The sequence below is a fragment of the Xenopus laevis genome, chromosome 1S (genome assembly GCF_017654675.1).
Source record: "Xenopus laevis strain J_2021 chromosome 1S, Xenopus_laevis_v10.1, whole genome shotgun sequence".
Lineage (NCBI taxonomy): Eukaryota > Metazoa > Chordata > Amphibia > Anura > Pipidae > Xenopus > Xenopus laevis.
Window position 1 is genome coordinate 12,784,615 of NC_054372.1, and position 23,393 is coordinate 12,808,007.

Consider the following 23,393-nt stretch of genomic DNA (forward strand, 5'->3'; position numbering starts at 1 on the left):
AACCATGGATTGATTTGCTTTTTGATTTGAGTGGAATACGAATAGGAGAGGACCTGAATAGAAAGACGAGTAATAAAAAGTAACAATACATTTGTAGCCTTACAGAGCATTTGTTTTTAGATGGGGTCAGTGATCCCCCCCCCCATTTGAAAGATGGAAAGAGTCAGAAGAAGAAGGCTAATAATTAAAAAACTATTAAAATGAAAACCAATTGAAAAGTTGCATAGAATTAGCCACTCTATAACATACTAAAAGTTAACTTAATGGTGAGCCTCCCCTTTAAAGGTCCCTCCATCTGTTCGCATAATGCGACATTTATGTGGACACCATCTCCAAACATGAAATGCAAATTCTCTTCCCTTGACCATAAATGCACAATAGAGAACTGCATGACTGCTAGATGGGTAATAACTCTAATGGAATAGAATAACATCCCGTGAAGTCTTAAGAGCAAACACTTTTTTTTTTTACAGTAAAAATAAAATCTCCTATCAAAGATCACCTTGACATACAAAAAGTCATAGAAACTGAACTTCTTTCTTTTCCCCTCCGAATCCAAGTGCTTAAAATACTGACGCTACAAAATTCGTTTACCTGTACTTCAAGAAAATGTAAATTTTTCATATAGATATATATATATATCTTTGTATATTCTTATGTATAGCTATGAAATCTGACCAGCATTGTACAAATTCTTCTTCATTCTTAAAACTAAATGGTTCTCTGGTAATCAAAAATAATCCGACCCGCGCCTTTTTCTCTGTTTCTGCGTAATACTATATAATGGAATGATATGATTGTAGAACTGGGATGTGTTGAGCTTCTACTTTCTATGTTGTTTATGTCCCCCCCATGATGTCACACCAAAACTCACGGGAGAAGTTAGAGAAGGGAGGGGGGCTCCAAAGCAAGGCCAGTAATATGTAGGGCCACCAATTTAATGGCTCTGTCATAAATCAAGGATGTTCTGGAGTTTGACATCCCTGATAAATATGCTGAGAATATTTTACACATTTACTTCATTGCCTTAGTGCACTATACATAGCAAAGTGAGCTTGGATCAGTCTGCTGAAGGTAAAATGCAAATATCTGATCTGGTTGCTATGGTCTATTGCACATAGGCAACAATGCCCAGCGCTAGTAAATGAGCTCCAGTATAATAGATATTTTTCTGCCCCTGTAGCAAATGCCCTCTCTACCCTTTGCAAAACTGTCAGTTCCACAATGTACTTTTCCTTGTTTTCCCTGTGACAGAATGCTTTGTTGCCATCTGCAGTGGTGTGGTTACATTGCAAGGGGCCTCAGCGAATAAAAGCTCCGTGTCAGGACTGAGCATGTGCAGCCCTTGCCAAGTGAAAGTTGATGTATCAGTAACTTTCTTTCTTTTTTTTTTTAAGTTTTTTTTTTTTTTCTTGTTTTCTCTTTATAAGTGCCTTCAGCTTGGTGGTCCTGGGTTTGGTCCAGTGATCAGGCCACTATGAAAGTCTGGAATTGAGCCTCAGGGAATGTGTATATCCACCACTGCTGGAGCCGCTTTGCAAACTGTAGTTGTCTTCAACGTCACTGCCAATACTGTCTATTTCCCCTGGCGTGAACTCCATGCCTTCAATGTCTACCTCTGAGGAGAGAGGAAACGGAACGTTTCAGGAGTCAAATTTGCATGCATCATTCGTAATATTTGATTAAAGGAGAAGGAAAGCTACCGAGGCAGTTTATTGCCAATAGATTAGCCACAATAGTGCAAGCTATAACACTATATTTATTCTGCAGAATGCTTTACCATACCTGAGTAAACAGCTCTAGAAGCTCTGTTTGTTAAGGATAGCAGCTGCCATATTAGCTTGGTGTGACATCCCTTCCTGCCTGAGTCTTTCCCTGTTCACTCATAGATCTGGGATCAGATTACAGCAGCCAGGGAGGGGGAAGAGGAGGGAATAGGGAGAGAGGGGGAAAGAGAGAGAGGAGCAAACTGAGCATGCTCAAGCCCTAGCCCTGGAGGTTTAAACTGAAAACAGGAAGTCTGATACAGAAGCCCATGAGTACACAATAGAAGGAAAGAAATGTGGTCTTTTGACAGAGGACTCAGAGCAGCATTACTTTGAGGGTTTACTGGTATATTTAAATAGACCTTTCTGATAAAGCTTACTTAATTTTAGCCTTTCCTTCTCCTTTAAGGTAATAGTTGTTGGCAACAGTATAATGTACTCTTAAAGGGGATCTATAGCAAAATGGAAATGTTATATAAGCTTCCTCATACTGAAGTAAGAAACTTTTTGAATACAATCAATTAAAAATTCTGTACTGTTTCTGAAATAATCAAGTTTATCTTCACTATTCCTCTCTTGGGTGTCAGATGAATGATCCAATATATCTTATATGGGGGCTCCTTTCCTAGCAGATGAATTAGAGCTCACTCAAATAACTGATTCCAGTACAAACAAAATGTAACAAAATAACTGCCTTTTGCGCAAATTCTGCATGTAGAGAGACATGATGTCTGGTGATTTTAATAGCGTGAGCTCTAATACATCATCTATGTATTAGATATGTATTAGATATATATTAGATATGTATTAGATATTATAAGATATATTGGATATCTGACATCCAGAGAAAACAGATGCTGAGAGAGGAATAGTGAAGATAAACTTGATTATTTCATAAATGTTACAGAATATTTAATTGATTGTATTTAGAAATTTTCTTATTTCGGTATGATGAAGCATATATTAAATTTATATTTTTGCGATAGTTCGCCTTTAACCTGAGATCTGAGACTGGGGGCTGGCACTTGGTGTTTTGCAGGAAAGCTGAAAAAACACGATGCTGAAGGCTGATTGCGATGAACTGGCTGGCTGCATGTAAATGATTACAGGGCATATTATTAAGTAAAGCAAATCCCCCACATCTGTCATATAGGTATTTTCTCAGTAAAAATTATTACTGGGGTAACACTGCTTGCAATGATTACAAACACATGACTTACAATTGTGTGAAGATGGGTCATTTTTTGCACTCCAAAATGGCTGCTACCAAAATTACAGGGCTGACTGCGTTCATCAGCAATGTATTGCAATGAGCAGGAGTGAAATCATGTAGGTGCCTGTCCCCATATTCTGCATCATTTAGAAGTTGAAGAGGAATTATCATGAAAATTTAATATAAGCTTCATCATACTGAAATAAGAAACTTTCTAAATACAGTCAATTAAAAATTCTGTAAACAAGTTTATCTTCACTATTCCTCTCTCAGCATCTGTTTCTCTTCATTCAGGAGTTGGATGTCAGATATTCATTGACAGTTAGATCCAATATATCTTATAGGGAGGCTCCTTTTGCCTAGAAGATATATTAGAGGTCACTCTATTAAACTCACCAGACATCATGTCTCTCTACATGCAGAATTTGTGCAAAAGGCAGTTATTTTGTTGGATTTTGTTTGAACTGGGATCAGTTATTTGAGTGAGTTCTAATTCATCTGCTAGGAAAGGAAAATATATTGGATCTAACTGTCAATGAATATCTGACACCCAACTGCTGCATGAAGACAGAATGAAGAGAAACAGATGCTGAGAGAAGGATAATAAACATACATTTAATTAATTCAGAAACAATGCAGAATTTTTAATTGATTGTATTTAGAAAGTTTCTTATTTTAGTATGATGAAGCTTATATTAAATTTTCGCAATAGCTCCCCTTTATGATGCAGTGGAGGAAGCAGGCCACAACAGGGTTCTTCTGCCAGAAGTCTTGTCTGTACCATATAACGCCGCATTTTGTACCTAGTGCTGGATTTTCAGTTAGGCAGGTAGTGCAGCATTCCGTTGGGGACAAGTACTTTTTAAAAGAGCGCTTGTGCACCTTAGAACTCTAGCACTTGTAAATTTCCCCCAAATGTAGACTTAGCAACAGCCATAATTCCAAGCACTGTCAGAATTATATAGAGCTACAAATAAGCAGGTGACTAGTTCTCCAGTACCTTGCTCCGAATCTGTGGATATAATGGAGCCCATGCTGTCAGTGCGCATACGTTCCATTCCGTGAATAGAGAGCTGCTCCAAACGGCGTTTGAGGTAGCGATGTTCTCTCTGAAGCTGTTCCTTAACAGTGAGAGATTTTCGGTCCTGTTCTTCTAGTTTCTACCAAAAAAAACAGAGGCAGAACATGATAAGCAGCATATACTGCCAATAGAAGAATAATATAACAAATAAACAAAAACAAAGAGTGGGTGTCATATTTTAAAAAAAAAGCTCCAGGCCTAGTAACACATAGGAACCAATCAGATGTTTGTTTTCAAATTGTGGATCATTAAAGGAACAGTAATACTAAAAATCAAAAGTGTTTTGAAGGAATGACAATAAATAGTACTGTTGCGCTGCACTAGTAAAACTGTTGTATTTGCTTCAGAAACACAATGATAGTTTATATAAACAAGCTGCTGTGTAGCCATGGGGGCAGCCATTCAAGCACAGGATACACAGCAGATAACAGATAAGTACTACTATAGTTTATATAAACAAGCTGCTGTGTAGCCATGGTGGCAGCCATTCAAGCACAGGATACACAGTAGATAACAGATGAGTACTACTATAGTTTATATAAAGAAGCTGCTGTGTAGCCATGGGGGCAGCCATTCAAGCACAGGATACACAGTAGATAACAGATAAGTACTACTATAGTTTATATAAACAAGCTGCTGTGTAGCCATGAGGGCAGCCATTCAAGCACAGGATACACAGTAGATAACAGATAAGTACTACTATAGTTTATATAAACAAGCTGCTGTGTAGCCATGGGGGCAGCCATTCAAGCACAGGATACACAGTAGATAACAGATAAGTACTACTATAGTTTATATAAACAAAGTGCTGTGTAGCCATGGGGGCAGTCATTCAGGCACAGGATACACAGTAGATAACAGATACGTTCAGAAGAATCCCATTGTATACTACAGAGCTTATCTGTTGTGAGTCCTGTGCCTTTTCTCCTTTTTCAGCTTTGAATGGCTGCCCCCGTGGCTACACAGCAGCTTGTTTCTATAAATCTAGAGTTTCTGAAGCAAACAAACCAGTTTTACCAGCGCAGAGCAACACTACATTATATTTTCATTACTTTCAAACACTTTTTTTCATGTTACTGTGCCTTTAAATCCTAATTTCATTTCTAAACCTTGAGCAAACCTCAAATGAACTACTCTGTTACCCGCCCAAGCCCAGTTACCCATCATTCTATCTGAATGCACGTCTAGCTGAAGTACCTTTATGTGCATTTTGGCTCTTTTCAGGAGGCTTAGAGTAGTATGTCTGTTGCTATCTGGCCCAAGAGGCACGAGTTGCTTTAGCTGCTCCAAATATAATCGTAACTTTGCTCGCCTATAAAGAAAACATAAAACAAGAAGACAACGGTTTATCAGCAGGGAGTGCAGAGCAACATTCTCCTAGCCAATGGCATGTCTGGCTGACATTATAAATATACGCTTCATCACAGCACAAGTAATGAGACAGTACAACTGACTGATCTTGCTGCTTGATCTGAAAACCTGTCAATCAGATGGAAAAGGTTATCATGTGGGCAAGTAAGTTGCTAGCCAAGCGACCATTATGGGCAGAATAAGTTCCCTGCTATATGAGCCAAACATTAGCACAATTGGTGGCGAGTAAAAGTCCTGCTTTGAATAAATCAAGCACAACTGGTGTCTCCTAAGGCCCCTATCCTGCCCACATTATAGTGATATGTGGGTCGGGAAAAATCCGAACCGCATCCTACCCTAAACCGCCCTCCCTCCTCAGCCAGCACTCAACTTCCTTTTATAGACCCTCGCCTGACCCACCCTGCCGATGACATCACAAAAGGGGTGGGGCAAGCAGGCGTGCGTCTATAAAAACGTAAGCCGGCAGTGCAAGGTGGTGGGCTGGGAAAACAGGAAGAAGAGCTCAACCCGGACCCGTCCGCAAATGGGGGTGCAAGGTCGGACAAATCCACCCGACCCTTCCCGCGGGTATCGGGCCGGCCCACACATCACTACCACGTAAGGATTCACCCATTGAAAATGAATGAGATTAAAGCAAACCTGTCACCCAGACTTAAAACGCTGTATAATAAAAGTCCTTTCAAATTTACCATGAAATCCAAATTCTTTTTTTAATTAAAGCATTCATAGCTGTTGTAAATTCATTTAAAATTCTCAGCTGTCAATCAAATGTTCACGCCCCTCCTCTATGCCTAAACTTTCACTTTCCATTCAGCACTTCCTAGATGTCACTGCTCTCCCCACATTCCCCCGTTCTCTTTACCATTTAATTGTGTAACCAGGGCATGGGGATGGACATCAGGTCTCCCATTCTGGTGCACAAACAGGATTCTGAGATGATACAAGACTTGCCTTAATAACAGTGTCCACAAAATGGCTGCTGCCTGCTTGCTATAGTTATACAGAGTTTCCAGACCGAAAGAAACAAGATTCAAATAATTTATATAGTGTAATGAAAGTCTATTTTGCTTGACTAATGTGATAAAATAGGATTTGGAATATTTTTTTCGGATAACAGGCCCCCTTTAAGTAATGTTTTTTTAAGCCACTCTATTTTGGGTTGCTTTCCCATTTAGCAGAAGCTGTTGCGGCTTTTCCCGGACAGATTATACCACTTGCTGTTTAACCTGTTAATATATTGCACTGGGATTCATTATAACCCCCCTCCTCTCAGACAGCGAAGGGATTACTTTCTGGTGCCGTAATCCTCTGCCTGTTCAGTGCGTTTTGTCTCTCTCCGAAATGAAACACAAGTCTGAGTGTGAGATGCAAAGGGCACATGAGTCATTCACATGCTGGGAGTGGGGACCAAAATAGATCTGGGAGCAGGAAGCTGTGTGTGTGTATGTGACATTTATAGAATAATATATATACAGTATAATATATATACAGCTATGGGACTACGGAGTCTGAGACAAAATAAAGACTCTATACCAGGAAAGGAAGGCTTTGCAGATGTTGGACTACAATTCCCATCATTCCACTGTTGCTGGCTGGGGAGCAGCCAAAAACTGTCCCCAATTTCCAGACTTCATTTACAGGAACCAGTCTGTCTCCCAACCTGTAATGCAATTATTAGGGTCACTGACCCTAGATAGCAACCAGGCAGCGGTCTGAAAGTTAGAATGGAAGCTAAGATGTAAGAAGAAGTAATAACAATTCTGCATGGGAGCTCATTTACATCAGGGTACTGAGTGGAGCCAAGACAACCGTCTAATTATATTAGACGGATACCCTGTGATGAGATTAAACTGTTCAATAGCTGAAAGAAATTCCCTTCCCTTTTAGATTGTAAGCTCTTTTGCTCAGGGCCTTCCTCACCTTTTGTACTGGTACTGGTTGTTATGTATGTAACTCTGTATGTTATATGTATGTAACTCATGTGTTTTCTTTGTATAAGCACATGCATTTTACAGCGCTGCACAATATGTTGGTGCTCTAAAAATACTTGTTAATAATAATAAATAATAATAATAACATACCTGTGTTTTTCTAATTCATTGTGCGATGACCTGTAGAAAAAGGGAGAAAGTATTATACATTGCAGATTAGGTGAAGGAGATGTGCATGTGTGTATATATATATATATATATATATATATATATATATATATATATATATATATATATATATATATATATATATTGCTATTTATTTATTATTTTCTATTAGATTCTTCTCATCGTTATGTGGCAGTTGGTGTGGCTGGAATGTGGAGTGCATTCCTGTGTATGGACTCAAAGCATGACATTAGAAGGCAGGCATAGGAAGCACAATAAGACATCTAGTATATTATTATAATATTATTAGAAATGCACCAAATACCAAATTGCCTTGCCAAATCATATCTGAACCCTTTAAAAGAGAACTAAACCCTAAAAATGAATATGGATAAAAATGCCATATTTAATATACTGAACTTATTTAACCAGCCTAAAGTTTCAGCTGGTCATTAGCAGCAAAAAACTTGTCACAGGGGGTCACCATCTTGGAAAGTGTCTGTGACACTCACATGCTCAGTGGGCTCTGATTGGCTGTTGAGAAGCTAAGCTTAGGGCTCGTCACTAATTATCCAGCAGAAAATGAGCTTCCCTGGCTGTAATATAAGCTGATGCTACAGGTTTGCTGATTATTAAATTCTGATGCTAATTGCACTGGTTTCTGTGCTGCCATGTAGTAATTATCTGTATTAATTACTAATCAGCCTTATATTGTGACATTTCTATTCTATGTGTACTGTATATTGTGAGTGGGTCCCTAAGCTCAGTAAGTGACAGCAGCACAGAGCATGTGCAGTGAATCAGCAGAAAAGAAGATGGGGAGCTACTGGGGCATCTTTGGAGACACAGATCTTTACCGCTAAAGGGCTGTGGTTGCCTTGGGCTGGTACAGAAGCACAAACATAATGTACAACCTACTACTTCTTAAAGTGGACCTGTCACCCAGACATTAAAAGCTGTATAATAAAAGTCTTTTTCAAATTAAACATAAAACAACTTTTTTATTAAGGAATTCATAGCTGTTGTAAACTCATTTAAAAATCTCAGCTGTCAATCAAATATTGTATGCCCCTCCTCTATGCCTTAGGCATAGAGGCGGGGCAGGAGATTACTTTCACTTTCCATTCAGCACTTACTCAATGTCACTGCACTGCCCACATTCCCCATCTGTGTTTACCATTTAATTGTGTAGCCAGGACATGGGGATGGACATCAGGTCCCCCATTCTGGTGCACAAACAAGATACGGAGATAATACACGGCTTGTCTTAATAACAGTGTCCACAAAAAGGCGCCTGCCTGCTTGGTATAGTAATGAGTTCCCAGACCGAAGGAAACAAGATTCAAATAATTTATACAGTGTAATTAAAGTTTATTTTGCTTAACTAACGTGAAAAATAGGAATTAAAGTAAATTTTTTTAGGTGACAGGTCCCCTTTAAGTTAGTTCTCCTTTAAATCATGTGTGAGATGACAAATGAATGGTAACGATTTTTCTTGTTGTTGTTGGTCAGGTTTGGGAATCAACAAACCTTTTGAGGCAGATTCTGCATTTGGCCAACGCAAGCAACATAATTGGTGCATCATTCTTCATCTAGATCCTTATTATGGATGTGATTGTTAAACCTTCCAATTGGATAACTGCTTGGGCCAATCACATTACATCTTATTTACAAAGCATTGCAAGCCCCAGAAGACTTGAAATGAGCCAGAGATGCTGTGAAATACTTTCTACTCAGGCACAGCAGAGCTGAATATTATTGTACAGGTATGGGACCTGTTATCCAGAATGCTCGGGACCTAGGGTTTTCCGGATATTGGATATTTCCGTAATTTGGGTCTTCATGCCTTAAGTCTACTATAAATTTAAACATTAAATAAACCCAATAGGCTGGTTTTGCTTTCAATAAGGATTAATTATATCTTAGTTGGGATCAAGTACAAGCTACTGTTTTATTATTACAGAGAAAAAGGAAATCATTTTTTTAAAAATGTGGATAATTGGTATAAAAATCCGAGCTTTCTGGGTAATAGGTTTCTGGATAATGGATCAGAATGTTGTCAATTCTATTATTTCCCTATTGCTAAGTCACTAGTTCTGTACAATTAATTCCACTGACATGCCAGGCAGGGATTCTGTGTATGTGTGCAGTAAATGCGTCCAACCGTCCCTACAAGGAGATGCGCAAACATTGCGACATATCCAGTGCAAATCCCATTTCCAAGGCAGCTTGCTTCCAAACACAGCGGGGCTCGTATTCGAGAGCTTCCACGCACCATCTCTACAGTCACACACAAAGATGGCTTGTTTCCCGGAACGCCGTACTATCTGAGAATGCCGAAAATAGAGTGCATGGAAACACTCCTGCTGGCACTGCTGCTTGCAATGGAAATGTACTGCGCTGCTGGGAGCCGCACTTAATGATACACGTCTCCTGTTAATTAATGCCCCAAGGCTTTCAGTTCATTTGCAGTAATTGTCTCTATTATCCACACGCAATGTGACAGTTTACAGTATACTGCAATACCAACACTATGGGGCACATTTAGTGATAGAGTTTTTTTTTACCTCGAATGACTTGAATGCATAACTCCCAACTGTCCCGTTTTTGGCGGGACAGTCCCATTTTTGACAGCTAAACCAGCAGTATCAGGTTGGTTAATGAAATGTCCCAATTTTCTCTTTGATCTCCTGCACTGAACAGCCATAAAAAGATACAAAGTTTCTAAAACGAAATTGGCTTTTGGCAGAGAGCCCAGAATACGTGGCAGGTGCACTTAGATACTTTTGTAATAATTTAAGATAAGCATAGAAACAATTGTAACAATTTAAGATAAGCAGGTCTCTTGGGGAAACTGACTTGCAGTTTAAAGGGCAAGTCACCTTCATTAGCAAATCTGTGATAACACATAAAAACCACAGAAATTACTTACACAACCTGCCACATTTTTTTAAATGAACATGGTTATTAGGGGGTGTGGCCACAAAATTGAGCTTGGCCAAAAAATCTCGCCATGCTCGGCGCAGCAAGTCTTTTTGTCCCTCTTTCTATTTACAAAATATTGGGAGGTATGCGAATAACCTCAAAACTCTAATGTAATCTTATTTATAAAAAAACTGGAACGTCTTAAATTCGAACGAATATTACAGACCTGGAAACTCAAATCGAATTTGAACGGAACTCGATTCGAGTTTATTCTCCGAAAAAAACTCTAATGTCAGGAAGGCTATTAACATCTTCAAATGGGTTGAGGGACCTCTGCCATTGACTTCTACATAAACTCGGCACGTTTTAGCCGGCGACCTATTGAATTAGAGTTACTTTGAGGGTCAATAAATCTCGAATTTCAATATGATTTTTCCCAACTCAAATTTGTACGTTTTGGCCAAAAATTCAAATATGAAAAATTTGAATTCACCATTTGAACCTTAATAAATCTACCCCAATGTATTCCTTGTACCCAGTCAATGCTACCAGCAGATGGAAAAAAATGCATTTTTGGGAATCTGCTGTGTGAATTACAGGCCACAAATGGCCAATGTTCAAATGCCTTTAAAGGCACCCAATCAAAATTTTCCAGCCAGCCTGATCGACGAGCAGACCGATATCCAAGTCTTCTGCCGATCGGTGGCTCGTCATACACGCAGCGAATATTGTAAGAAAATTTGTTTTGTGCGGTATTATCGGTGCGTCTATAACCACCTTAAGAGTTTAATGGCTACACAAACCAAATTACATTGACCTGTTCGCTTCGCAACACATGAACCCAAGCAGCACACTGCTCTACTGATTGACACTTCTAAGTTCAACCCTCAACACACATTCAACCAATATCCTGCCCACAACATGTCTGCTCCAGCCAACAACTCCCCCTGTCAGTCAGTTCATCCAAATGGGGTAACCACAACATCTCACCACTCTCTCAACCACAACACAGACTGCCAGACCCCTCCCAAACGCTAATGGCTTCTTGCATCTCCACATACAATGCGGTTTTAACTGAACACATTTCTAGACATCTCTGTAGATAGAAAGAAATGTTAGAGTTGTTTTGATCTCATAGCAATGAAGAAGACTTACAGTATAACCCAGGTAAGCCAGGGAAGAACAGGAATATGGTGTCCATACTGGAATTTCAGTGACCCGACAGACCAGTCTTTGCCTCATACATTTTGATCCCTTAGGCCGTGAAGTTCCAAATCAGACTGATCCCACCAGAAATTGCTCTATAAAACCAACTTTCTGGTGAGAGTGCTGAATGAGCAACATGTGATTCAAAAAGAGATTCAAAAAGATTTGCAAAAAATTACCCCGCCAAATTTCTGTGGTTTTTATGTGTTATTACAGTTTTGCTAATAAAGGTGAATTATCCTTTAAGCTGCAAGTCACTGTTTCCCCAAGAGACCTGCTTATCTAAAATTGTTACAACTGCTTATTTGAGGTCAAAGAGAAACTTGGGACATTTCATTAACAATCCAATAGTGATGTGCGGGTCATACCCGACCATAACCCGCCCTCCCTCAGCCCGCTTACATCCGACTTCCGAGTTCCTTTTATAGACCGGCGGCGCCCCGCTGATGACTTCACAAAACGTGAAGCCGGATGTCTGAAGCCAGCATTTGAAGGTGCGAAGAGGAGTGCGAGGTCAGCCTGAACCCGCCCCACAGGTATCGGGCCGGCCCGCACATCACTACAATCCAGGGCTTCGGGTTGAGCTGTCAAAATCGGTACTGTCCCGCTAAAAACAGGACAGGTGGGAGGTAGACATCCCATAATACAGTTGACCACACTGAGAATTAGGGGAGTCCAGCAATAAGCTTATTCGGGGGGCCCTGCATTTCTATTCTATCTATACTTCTTGCTCACAGCACCAGGTTTATGTTCGGCACCTTTGGAGAATTCATGATCGTCTATTTATCAAGCACACACATTGCTAAGCTAACAAGTAGGGCAATGCCTTTAGACAACCACGGGACTTCCAATAATGTGAAAACATTTTGAGACACTTAATTTTTTCCCCCTATGCATTTGAAGTTATGCCAGGTTATTCTCTAGGGTTGTTTCAGTGACACTATATAATAAATCTAAGCTCTATATATATATATGTGTATACAAATAGGAGACCTCTGTCTTACAAATCACTTGAGCCCATGGCAATAATACTCATGGTAAGAGAATAAAGGCACAGCCTTCTGTATTTTAACTAGCAGGGCTCTTACCCATGGGTATGATGGTAGACTGTCTGCTGGAGTGGTTTTGCTTGGCTCGGCTTTAGAAGAGGAGGAGGAGTGCTGGAGGAACCCAGAAGGTAAGTGAGCTATGAACATGGGGGCAAAACAATTTTCTCTAGATAAGAGGCACAGAACCACAATCCCAGGAGAAAGAAAGTTCCCTGGCTAGAAGCCTGTATGGATCTAACTGAAGAATAAAGAAGAGAGCCGAAACAGCAGGTCCTAGTGCAACTCTGCATTTTATTCCAATCACTAATTGTGACAACCCAACCCACAGCCTTGCAAAGTGCATTGCTGGACTCCATAAAACCACAAGTGCTGCCAACCAAGGGGATGATAAGAAGGGACACAGAGAAACCTATTCAGTGACCCACCTGCAAATGTCCTACTCACAACCCATCAAATAATAAAATTTCTTTGGTTTGGTTGCAAAAGACTCAACTTATAGCCATAAGCTACGACCTTAAAGATACAGGATGTCGCTTTCATTTTAAAAACCTTTGTCTCTTGTTTACTGGGTCTTCTGTTCAGCCCCCAAAAACGGACATTGCAGCTTCAGGATCAGTGAGACAAGGCACACCAGACCCTGATACTAGGGTTGCCACCTGTCCGGATTTCAACCAGACAGTCCGGTTTTTGGAAGGGCTGCCCGGGTGACAAGTGCCTGTCCGGATTTCCAAGTTAGGAAGTGACATTGAAGTTCCGCCCCCACATCATCCGTGCCGCCCCCTTTCACCCACCCTGCCCCCAACGTCATCCGGTCCACCCCTGACATCATCCCCGCCCCTTGCCCGGTTTCCTCAAAAAAAAAAGGTGGCAACCCTACCTAATCCAAATCCTAATTTGCATATGCAAATAAGGGGTGGAAAGGGGAAAACATTTTTTACTTCTAATTTGTGACAAAAAGTCACGCGATTTCCCTCCCGCCCCTAATTTGCATGTTCAACTTTGGATTCGGTTCAGCCTGGCAGAATCTGCTGAATCTGAATTCTGCTGAAAAAGACCGGATCCCAAACCAAATCCTGGATTCGGTGCATCCCTATTGCAATCTTCCGACCTACAAATAACCATTCGGATTAAATAAAGTAGTTAAAATAACAAATCAGACGATGTCCTGGCCATGAATGGTTTTAAAAAATAGTGGTGAGCACAACTTTCCCTTGTTTGTTACTGGCCATGAAATGACAGACAGCAATCGTATGAAAGTTACGTCCGACAAATTGTTGTGATAGTCACCCGCTAATACTGTCAGTTAGGCAATACATGCAGAGATATTATCGTTAAGCAACAGAAATATTCTAACCTGTCTGATCGACTAAACGACTATGGTACAAAAAATGACGGGACGATCCACACACAGTCTGAAGATCGTATGAACATTCATTTTGTACATCTTTATATCTACGGCCAGCTTAAGAAAGAAGCACAAGGCTGCAAGTTAAGTGCTTTTATTCTTTGCCTTGATAAGCATTCTTATAACTAGCACTCTGCTAATGATTTTTGTTAAAGGGATACTGTCATGGGAAAACAGTTAATAGTGCCGCTACAGCAGAATTCTGCCCTGAAATCCATTTTTTTATATTCAATTTTGAAATCTGACATGGGGCTAGATATATTGTCAGTTTCCCAGCTGCCCCCAGTCATGTGACTTGTGCTCTGATAAACTTCAGTCACTCTTTACTGCTGTACTGCAAATTGGAGTGATATCACCCCTCCCCCTACCCCAGCAGCCAAACAAAAGAACAATGGAAAGGTAACCAGATAGCAACTCCCTAACACAAGATAACAGCTGCCTGGTAGATCTAAGAACAACACTCAATAGTAAAAGCCAAGTCACGCTGAGACTGATTCAGTTACATTAGGTAGGAGAAATAGCCTGCCAGAAAGTGGTTCCATCCTAAAGTTCAGGCACAAGTCACATGACTGGAGACAGCTTGGAAACTGACAATATGTCTAGCCCCATGTCAGATTTCAAAATTAAATATTAAAAAAAATCTGCTTGCTCTTTAGAGAATTGGATTTCAGTGCAGAAGTCTGCACTACTAACTGATGCATTTTGAAAAAAACATGTTTCCCATGACAGTATCGCTTTAAGGACCCAGAATCCGGAAGTGATGGAAATAGTAGGTGTACATACCTCCCAACTGTCCCGTTTTTCTCGGGACAGTCCCGATTTTGACAGCTCAATCCGCAGTCCTGGGAAATGTCCCGACTTTCTCTTTGATCTCCTGCACTGAACAGCCAGAAAAAGATACAAAGTTTCTAACTTAATTGGCTATTGCCAACAGGTGCACTTAGATACATTTGTAACAATTTAAGATCAGCAAAGAAGCAGTTGTAACTATTTAAGATAAGCAGGTCTCTTGGGGAAACTGTGACTTCCAGCTTAAAGGGCAATTCACCTTCATTAGCAAAACTAATAACAAAAATAAATCACAGAAATGTGCTCAAACTTTCATAACTTGGCAAATTTTGTAAAATGAACATTAACATTAAGTAATTAGGGGTTGTGGCCATATCAATGGGCGGGGTCCTCTTTCTATTTCCAAAATGTTGGGAGGTATGGGTTTAGATAGGATCTCTGACCCCTGTTGTCTAAACGTTCTGTAAAAAGGTAACTAGAATCTCTGCCCTAAATTATGGCAGAACTGCTGCTTTATGAGAGAAATGAAGGAAGGAACTATTCGATTATACAGTGGAACACCCATTTTATGTTTTTCCGGGGATGATGTAAAATCCATCAGAATGACGTAAAATCCAGGAAAATGTATTTATCTAGGGATGCACCGAATCCACTATTTTTGATTCAGGTGAACCCCCGAATCCTTTGCGAAATATTCGGCGGAATACCAAACCAAATACTAATTTGCATATGCAAATTAGGGGTGGGAAGGGGGAAACATTTTTACTTCCTTCTTTTGTGACAAAAAGTCAAGCTATTTCCCTCCCCGAATCCTGAATCCGAATCCTGCTGAAAAAGGCAGCATCCTGGCCGAATCCCAAACCAAATCCTGGATTCGTTGCATCCCTAATTTTATCCAAATAATCCAGATTTTTAGAAATAATTTCCTTTTTCTCTGTAATAATAAAACAGTAGCTTGTACTTGATTCAAACTAAGATGAATTAATCCTTATTGGAAGCAAAACCAGTCTATTGGGTTTATTTAAGGTTATAAAGATTTATAAAGGTGGCCATACACAGGGAGATCCGCTATTTTGGTGATTTCGAAAAATGAGTGCATATCTCCCCAATATGCCCACATTGAAATGGGCAATATCGGGCTGATCCGATCGAGGGCTCTACTAGGGCCCAACTATCAGATCAGAATGGAGGCCATACAGGTGATCGGATCGCGGGACTGCATCAACGAACAGATGTGGCCACGATCCAACTGGATTTTTTACCCTGCCCGGTCAGCATCTGGCTGACTTTCGGCCACATATTGATCGGGAAAGCCCGTCGGAGGGCCCTACACACGGGCCGACAAGCTGCCGACGCAGTCTGTTGGCAGCTTTTGGGCCTGTGTATGGGGGGTCTTTAAGGTATGAAGTTCCAAATTATGGAAAGATCCATTATCCAGAAAACCCCCAGGTCCCGAGCATTCAAGATAGTAGGTCTCATACCTGGTGTACTGGAGTAAATTCTGGTCTTAGACACACACAGAGAATGTTTCTATTTTGAAAACAGTATTCTTCATTCTACGGCTCACGGTTAAACTTTTGGATATTTTCTCTTTCCAACCAACCCAATCTCTGCTAAAGGCCCTTCTGTATTGCAGTAGTGTCCTTCTCAGCAGCTTCACCGCACGCTCCTCATCTATTTATAGGTATTACCAGCTCTTAAAAGTAGAAGTTGAAGAAAGTAATTGCCCGCAGCCTACTTTTAGCCATGATTCAATAATAAATGATACAGAATACCACTGGAACATCCTGGCACGAGAAAACGCATGGCCCCGTTTAAAGGCAAATAAGTCCTTTGGGTTTCAGGTCACAGAATAAACATCTTTATTGACATATATCAAAGACCATTGCTCATGTGGATCTATATTTCTTCTATATGGCCTGTGATGCTGCAAAGTAAAACCAACATTGTCATTTGTCCATGTGCATACTTATATCAACAGCATATGCCTCTAGCTAAAAATGATGTTTACTTCCTGGTAATTGTGTGATACAAAGTTACTTCCTGTTCCTGTATGGGGGCTAAACCACACTTCCCTACTATACACACAGCAACAGCTAAAGGACAGTTCATGTAACTCACACCATCAGTCAGTGTCGGACTGGGACACCAGGGACCCACCAAAAACCCTTAGACCAGGGCAGGTCCGGACTGAGAATTAAAAAGGCCCTGACATTTCAGGTACACAGAGGCCCAATCAGCCCACATAGAGGCCCAAACAGCTCCCACCAGCCCACTAAATACTGACTTTCTATGGCACCTTATAGCAGCCCCTCTGGCATTTGCCAGAACCCACAGATTGCCAGTCCGGGCCTGGACCAGGGGCCACTCTCAGTACTATTTTCTCCCTCTCCTCACTCAACCTCTATTCTCTTCTTTTCTTTACATACTATAATCTGGTAGCCAGTTGGGCCAGTCCGACACTGTCATACATAATTTACTTATACCTATTGTAATCATTATAAACATATCCGTTAAATGGAAAATATTCCAAGTACAGGTATGGGATCCGTTATCCAGAAACCTGTTATCCAGAAAGCTCCGAATTACAGAATAGGTGTCTGCCATAGACTCCATTTTATCTAGGGATGCATCGAATCCACTATTTTTGATTCAGGCGAACCGGTTCGGCGGAATACCAAACCAAATCCTAATTTGCATATGCAAATTAGGGGTGGGAAGGGAAAACATTTTTCCTTCCTTCTTTTGTGACAAAAAGTCATGCTATTTCCCTCCCGGTCCCTAATTTGCATATGCAAATTAGGATTCGGTTCAGCCAGGCAGAAGGATTAGGCCGAATCTGAATCCTGCTGAAAAAGGTCGAATCCTGGCCAAATCCCGAACCGAATCCTGGATTCAGTGCATCCCTAATTTTATCCAAATAATCCAGATTTTTAGAAATAATTTCCTTTTTCTCTGTAATAATAAAACAGTAGCTTGTACTTGATCCCAATTAATCCTTATTGGAAGCAAAACCAGCCTATTGGGTTCATTTAATGTTTATATGATTTTCTAGTAGACTTATGGTATGAAGATCCAAATTACAGAAAGACCCCCTTATCCGGTAAACCCCAGGTCCCGAGCATTCTGGATAACAGGTCCCATACCTGTATATAAATACCACACATTGCTCAGAGTGCCTACTACATGAGAACTCAATGGGGCCTAATATCAGAGGGATTTATTCATTCATGGGGTTATTTATTAATGTCCGAATGCCAAAAACTCAAAAATTCAAGGTTTTTTTAATGAAAAAAACCCTTATTTTTAATGGTAAAAAAATAATTTTTTTCAGAATTTATTAAAATCTGACGATGTCTGAATAAAAAAGTACTCCAACTCAAACCTGCCGAGTTCATGTAGAAGTCAATAGGAGAAGTCCCGAAGAAATCCTGATCTGCCCTGGGTTTCGTGCAATAATCCGAAGATTTTGTGGGAGTTTTTGGTCAAATCTGAAAAAAGTCATACAATTCAAATTTTTTTCACGATATTATCAAGTTTTTCCCCAGCACAGGAAATTTTCGGGAAAATATATTGATAAATAAGGGGGAAAAATCAGTGCGGATTTGGTTGGAGTATTTTTCAGAAAATTATCAAAAATTTTCGGATTTTGATAAATAACCCCCCGCACTGTTTAGTGATATACTGACATATACAGTATTTTACATGCCATTCCCAGAGAAGCTTATAGTCTAATGTCTATAATAAATTGCCAAAGAGGGATCCTGTAGATCTAGGCTTGTACAGTAGACTCAGGGTCTAGATTTTCCAAAAATGATTTCCTTTTGCTCTGTAATAATAAAACAGTATATTAGACTTGATCCCAACTAAGATATAATTAATCCTTATGGGAAGGGAAAAAATTGTCCAGAAATTGTAAGGCTACAAATTTATTGTTATTGCTACTTGTTACTGCTCTTCATTCTCCTATTCATATTGCAGTCTCTTGTTTGAATCAGTGCATGGTTGCTAGGGTAATTTGGAACCTAGCAACCAGATTGCTGAAAGCAGTGTTGCCGAATAAATAATTCAAAAACTACAAATAATAAAAAATGAAAACCAATTGCAAATTGTCTCAGAATATCCCTCTCTTCGTCATACTAAAAGTTATTTCAAAGGCGAACAACCCCTATTTTCTAGCAGACATAAGATCCAAATTACAGAAGGATCCATTATCCGGAAAACCCCAGGTCCCAACCATTCTGCATAACAGGTCCTATACATGCACAAATAAATAAGCCCAAAGCCCTCTATAGCTTATCCTCACTGTAGTTAAGTTCCCAAGTTCCAAGTCTGCTGAGCCAGAACCCATCTCCCAGCATGTTACATAAAAACGCAGATATTTCGGGAAACTTCCTTATCTGCACTTTTTTACTGGGGGAACAGAAGCGATGATACATGCGAACAATAGGCGCATTTCTGTACTCAGAGCCATGGGCTCTCTGCCAAAAACTTTAACTAAAATCTTAGGAGATGTAAATCAAATGGAGTTGGATATTTGGTTTAGATCGGACTTCCCTTTCTGCTGACTCTGCACATTCTGGCCCCCTCTGCACATTCTGGCCCCCTCTGCACATTCTGGCCCCCTGCACGTGAAGATGAATTACATTTATCTGGTAAAATGATTTCCATGTGTAAAAATGCAAACAAAAAGAGAGAGGGGTGGTGTTTTATACATTCGAGGGTTTCCAAGCGAGAGCAAAATCAGGGAAAACAATGGCAGGGAAATACAGTTTTTTTCTGGTGTGCAGCTTCAACCTGCATGGCAGCACTCACAGAAACTGCATATTATCAAACAGCCAATGAAAATGCACTGAAAAGGCTTATATTATCCTTTATCAGCGTTCTACGCTTGTTTTCTCTAAGACACCATTTGTAATATTATGCTGGAATTCATGCTGCAATCAGCCCGTTAGAACAGGTGAAATCTGTCAGCGAGTGTTGGTTGCAACTGGATAAAAAAAGTTAGGTTGAGAAATTCAATGTTGATTTTTTTATTTTCTGAGCTGCTTCAATCTTGCAAAATCATTTTCCTCTCAGAGCACAAACTTTCTTTTCTTCACCCATAGCCCTCCTGCAGTGCCATCATTACAGTAAGGCCTAGTGAACACGCTAATGAAGCTTGATTGTTTTAGGGACATGATTGTAAGTTCTTGGGGCCAGAATGATCACTCCCTCATTTCTAGGTGTGACTTTCTTTTTAACGGCTTGCACAGAGCTGTGCGCTATAAATAAATGTGCCAGAATGTTGTACATGGAAAGTATTTATATTTTGCTTCATTCAGCTTTTTTTAAAGCAGCCACTCACTAAAAAAAACAATGGGCTTCATAGAGCCCAAGCACCCAAAAAAATTCTAATTTCTAAGCAGCTTTCCAAGTATAATATTTTCAATGTCATCTATAAATGTAATCGATAATGAAAGCAGCATCTGCTGGAACTGACTCCTGATAGTGTCCTGCAGCGGGTCATGTACCCGCGGTTTCCCCGCAAAAAAAGCAGGTGCCTTGTGGATGAGGGTAGGATTTTCGTGGTGCGGGTATAGATGCGGGTCAGATAGTGGGTCTCATCTAAATTTCTTATCTTATGCTATAGTGTCTATATTTTACAAAACTTTTTTCTGTCTCCACCTACTTCTGATAATGTCACTTCCGGTTCGCAGCAACAACACTTCCTGTTTAATGGTGATTGGCTGGTTGTGGATCGGGTAGCGGATAAGGCCGTTGCGGGCATGGGTCGGGTAGGGGACCCAAGTGGGTAAATATGCGTGTTGTGGTTCAGGTCGCGGGCTGCAGGTTGGGGTCGGGCCCAGGTCTCAAAAATTGGACTCTATCTCCTTAAACAGTACCCCATATGTAATAAAAGACACTATGTATGCCCAGGAGCAGAAACCCATAGCAACAATAAGATGCTTTTAAACAAGTGTCTAGTAAATTCTACCAGCTGATTGGTTGCGATGGGTTACTGCTCCTGGGCAAACTTAGTGCATTTTATTACATAACCCCCATAGTGTCAGAATCCGGCTGATTGGGTTTGGGTCTCATCTATATTTCTCATCTTATGCTATATTGTTTTTATTTTACTCCTTTTAAAATTTTACAAAACTTTTTCTCCACCTACTTCTGATAATATCACTTCCGGTTAGCAGCAACAGCACTTCCTGTTTAATGGTGATTGGCTGGTTGTGGATTGGGTGGAGGATAAAGCAGTTGCGGGCATGGGTCGTGTATCGGATCCAAGTGGGTAAATACGCGGGTTGTGGTTTGGGTCGCGGGCTGCGGGTTGGGGTCGTGTCCAGGTCTCAAAAATTGAACTCCTTAAACAATACCCCATATATAATAAAAGACACTAAGTTTGCCCACGAGAAGTAACCCATAGCAACCGATAAAATGTTAGCTTTTAAACAAGTGACTGTAAATTCTACCAGATGATTGATTGCTAAGGGTTACTGCTCCTGGGCAAACTTAAGGTGGCCATACACAGGGAGATCAACTCGTTGTTGATATCGCCAAATGAGCAGATGTCTCCCCGATATGCCCACATTGAAGTGGGCGATATCGGGCTGATCCGATCATGGGTCCTAGGTCCCAGCAATCAGATCAGAACAGAGGCCAAACAGGCGGTCAGATTGGAGGACCGCATCAATGAAAAGATGCGCCCGCGATCAGACGGGATTTTCTAGACTGCCCGATCGGCATCTGGCCGACTTTCAGCCAGATATCAATTGGGAAAGCCCATCGGGGGGCTCTATACAAGGGCCAATAAGCTGCCGACTTGGTCTGTCGGCAGCTTTTATCGGCCCGTGTATATATATATATATATATATATATATATATATATATATATATATATATATATATATATTACATAACCCCCATAGTGCCAGAATCCAGCTGATTAACAGACCTGCAGACTTCTGCTACATCTATTCACAAATCGGAACAAGAGAACAGAAAGGAATAATCAAATACTGAGAGCAGATAGTGAAGAAGTGATTTCCGGTTTCTAAGACCATGGCGATCCTCCCGTGCGGTTGGCCAATTTTAACAGAGAGTCAAGGAAATGAACATCTGTATCACAGACAAGTGTTAAAAGGCTGCTTGATAGTGGACTAATATCTGTAAAGGGCTGAAATCAGCTTCGGTACAACCACATACCTCCCTCTCATAGATAAAAAGTGTTGAGGTTTCGGATGAACGTGCCTAAACCACTAGATTAGGCTTTGATGTGGGAAGTACATGGCTCATAGGAAACAAGAGCAGGAGCAGTTGTAAATGTAGATAACAAGACTGCAGCAGAACAAAGCTGCTCCCAGCCCATGTGCCAGCAAGAAAATAAATCTATATATAAATATATAATATATGGTAGGAGATACTCTGGCATTGCAACTTCTGTAGGATTACACACACCTAAATATATATTTAAAGGGCATGTAAAGGCAAAAAAATAAAATCCCATTTTTACTTTCTTTAATGAAAAAGAAATCTATCTCCAATATACTTTAATTAAAAAATGTGTACCGTTGTTATAAGAAACCTGACTGTATGCAGTGAAATTCTCCCTTCATTTACTGCTGTAGATAGGAATTGTCAGACGGTCCCTAACTGCTGAGCAGGGAAACAATCATACTTATGAACAGCAGGGGGAGCCCCCGCCTTACTTCCCAGCCATGCAGAACTCAAGCAGCTTTGTTTATGACGATCCCTAAGCAGCCCAGACCACACTGAGCATGTGCACAGTCTTAGTCTTGCAAAGATGTATAACAAAGTTACAAGATGGTGACCCCCTGTAGCCAACTTTGAAATCATTTGTTTGATTAGGCTTGTGGTGCAGTAAGTTCATGTTTATGTTTAGTATACAAAATACAGCATTTCTAGCCTTATTCTATTTTAGACTTTACATGCCCTTTAAGCATAAAAGCTTCACCAAATTAGTAACTCACCAAATGACATCGGTGGCCCAGGTGCTCCTGCCCCAAGCCCTCAGCCCAAGGGAGCGGGCAATCCGTAAACAGATAAACAAAAATGTTGGAGCAAGGCACTCTGATAGGCCACGCATAGATCAGACCAAAAAATGAGTAAAAATATGAAAATGTTATTTATATAAGCATCTCTCGCCTAACGCGTTTCGTGTCACTGGGACACAGTCAAAAGTCATAGGATTACACACACCTGCCACACTTATCTGAGAAGAGGGTACTGGGATTTGTAGTTCTCCAGCACCTGTTATGTAGAAAGGTTATACCACAAGTTGCTTTTTAATGACACCATATAAAATCACACATAAATCCGCATAAGGAATTTTGGCACGTATGTAGCCGTGTAAAAAGAGGTTTTAGCTTGGGAATAGTTTTGTCAATACTGGTGTTATGTTGCACCGCTTTTACACAAGAATTCCTTCCCGGCCTGAACCTGCCCCATTGACTTTAATGGGGGACACCAAGGGGAAACTT

The 23,393-nt window shown here is 40.4% G+C and overlaps 1 protein-coding gene across 4 annotated transcripts in view; it reads right to left on the reverse strand.

The window, feature by feature from the left end:
• Positions 1-439: 439 nt before the first annotated feature.
• mxd4.S (MAX dimerization protein 4 S homeolog) overlaps positions 440-23,393 on the reverse strand; it is a 47,404-nt gene continuing 24,450 nt past the window's right edge. For 3 of the 4 annotated variants that reach the window (XM_018235426.2, XM_018235417.2, XM_041574538.1), the window contains exons 3-6: positions 7,513-7,542; positions 5,258-5,372; positions 3,980-4,139; positions 440-1,618 (exon numbers count right to left, since the gene is read on the reverse strand). In XM_018235426.2, coding sequence (XP_018090915.1) covers positions 1,476-1,618; positions 3,980-4,139; positions 5,258-5,372; positions 7,513-7,542 — 448 coding nt within the window. In that variant the 3' untranslated portion in view covers positions 440-1,475. 4 annotated transcript variants of the gene reach the window in all.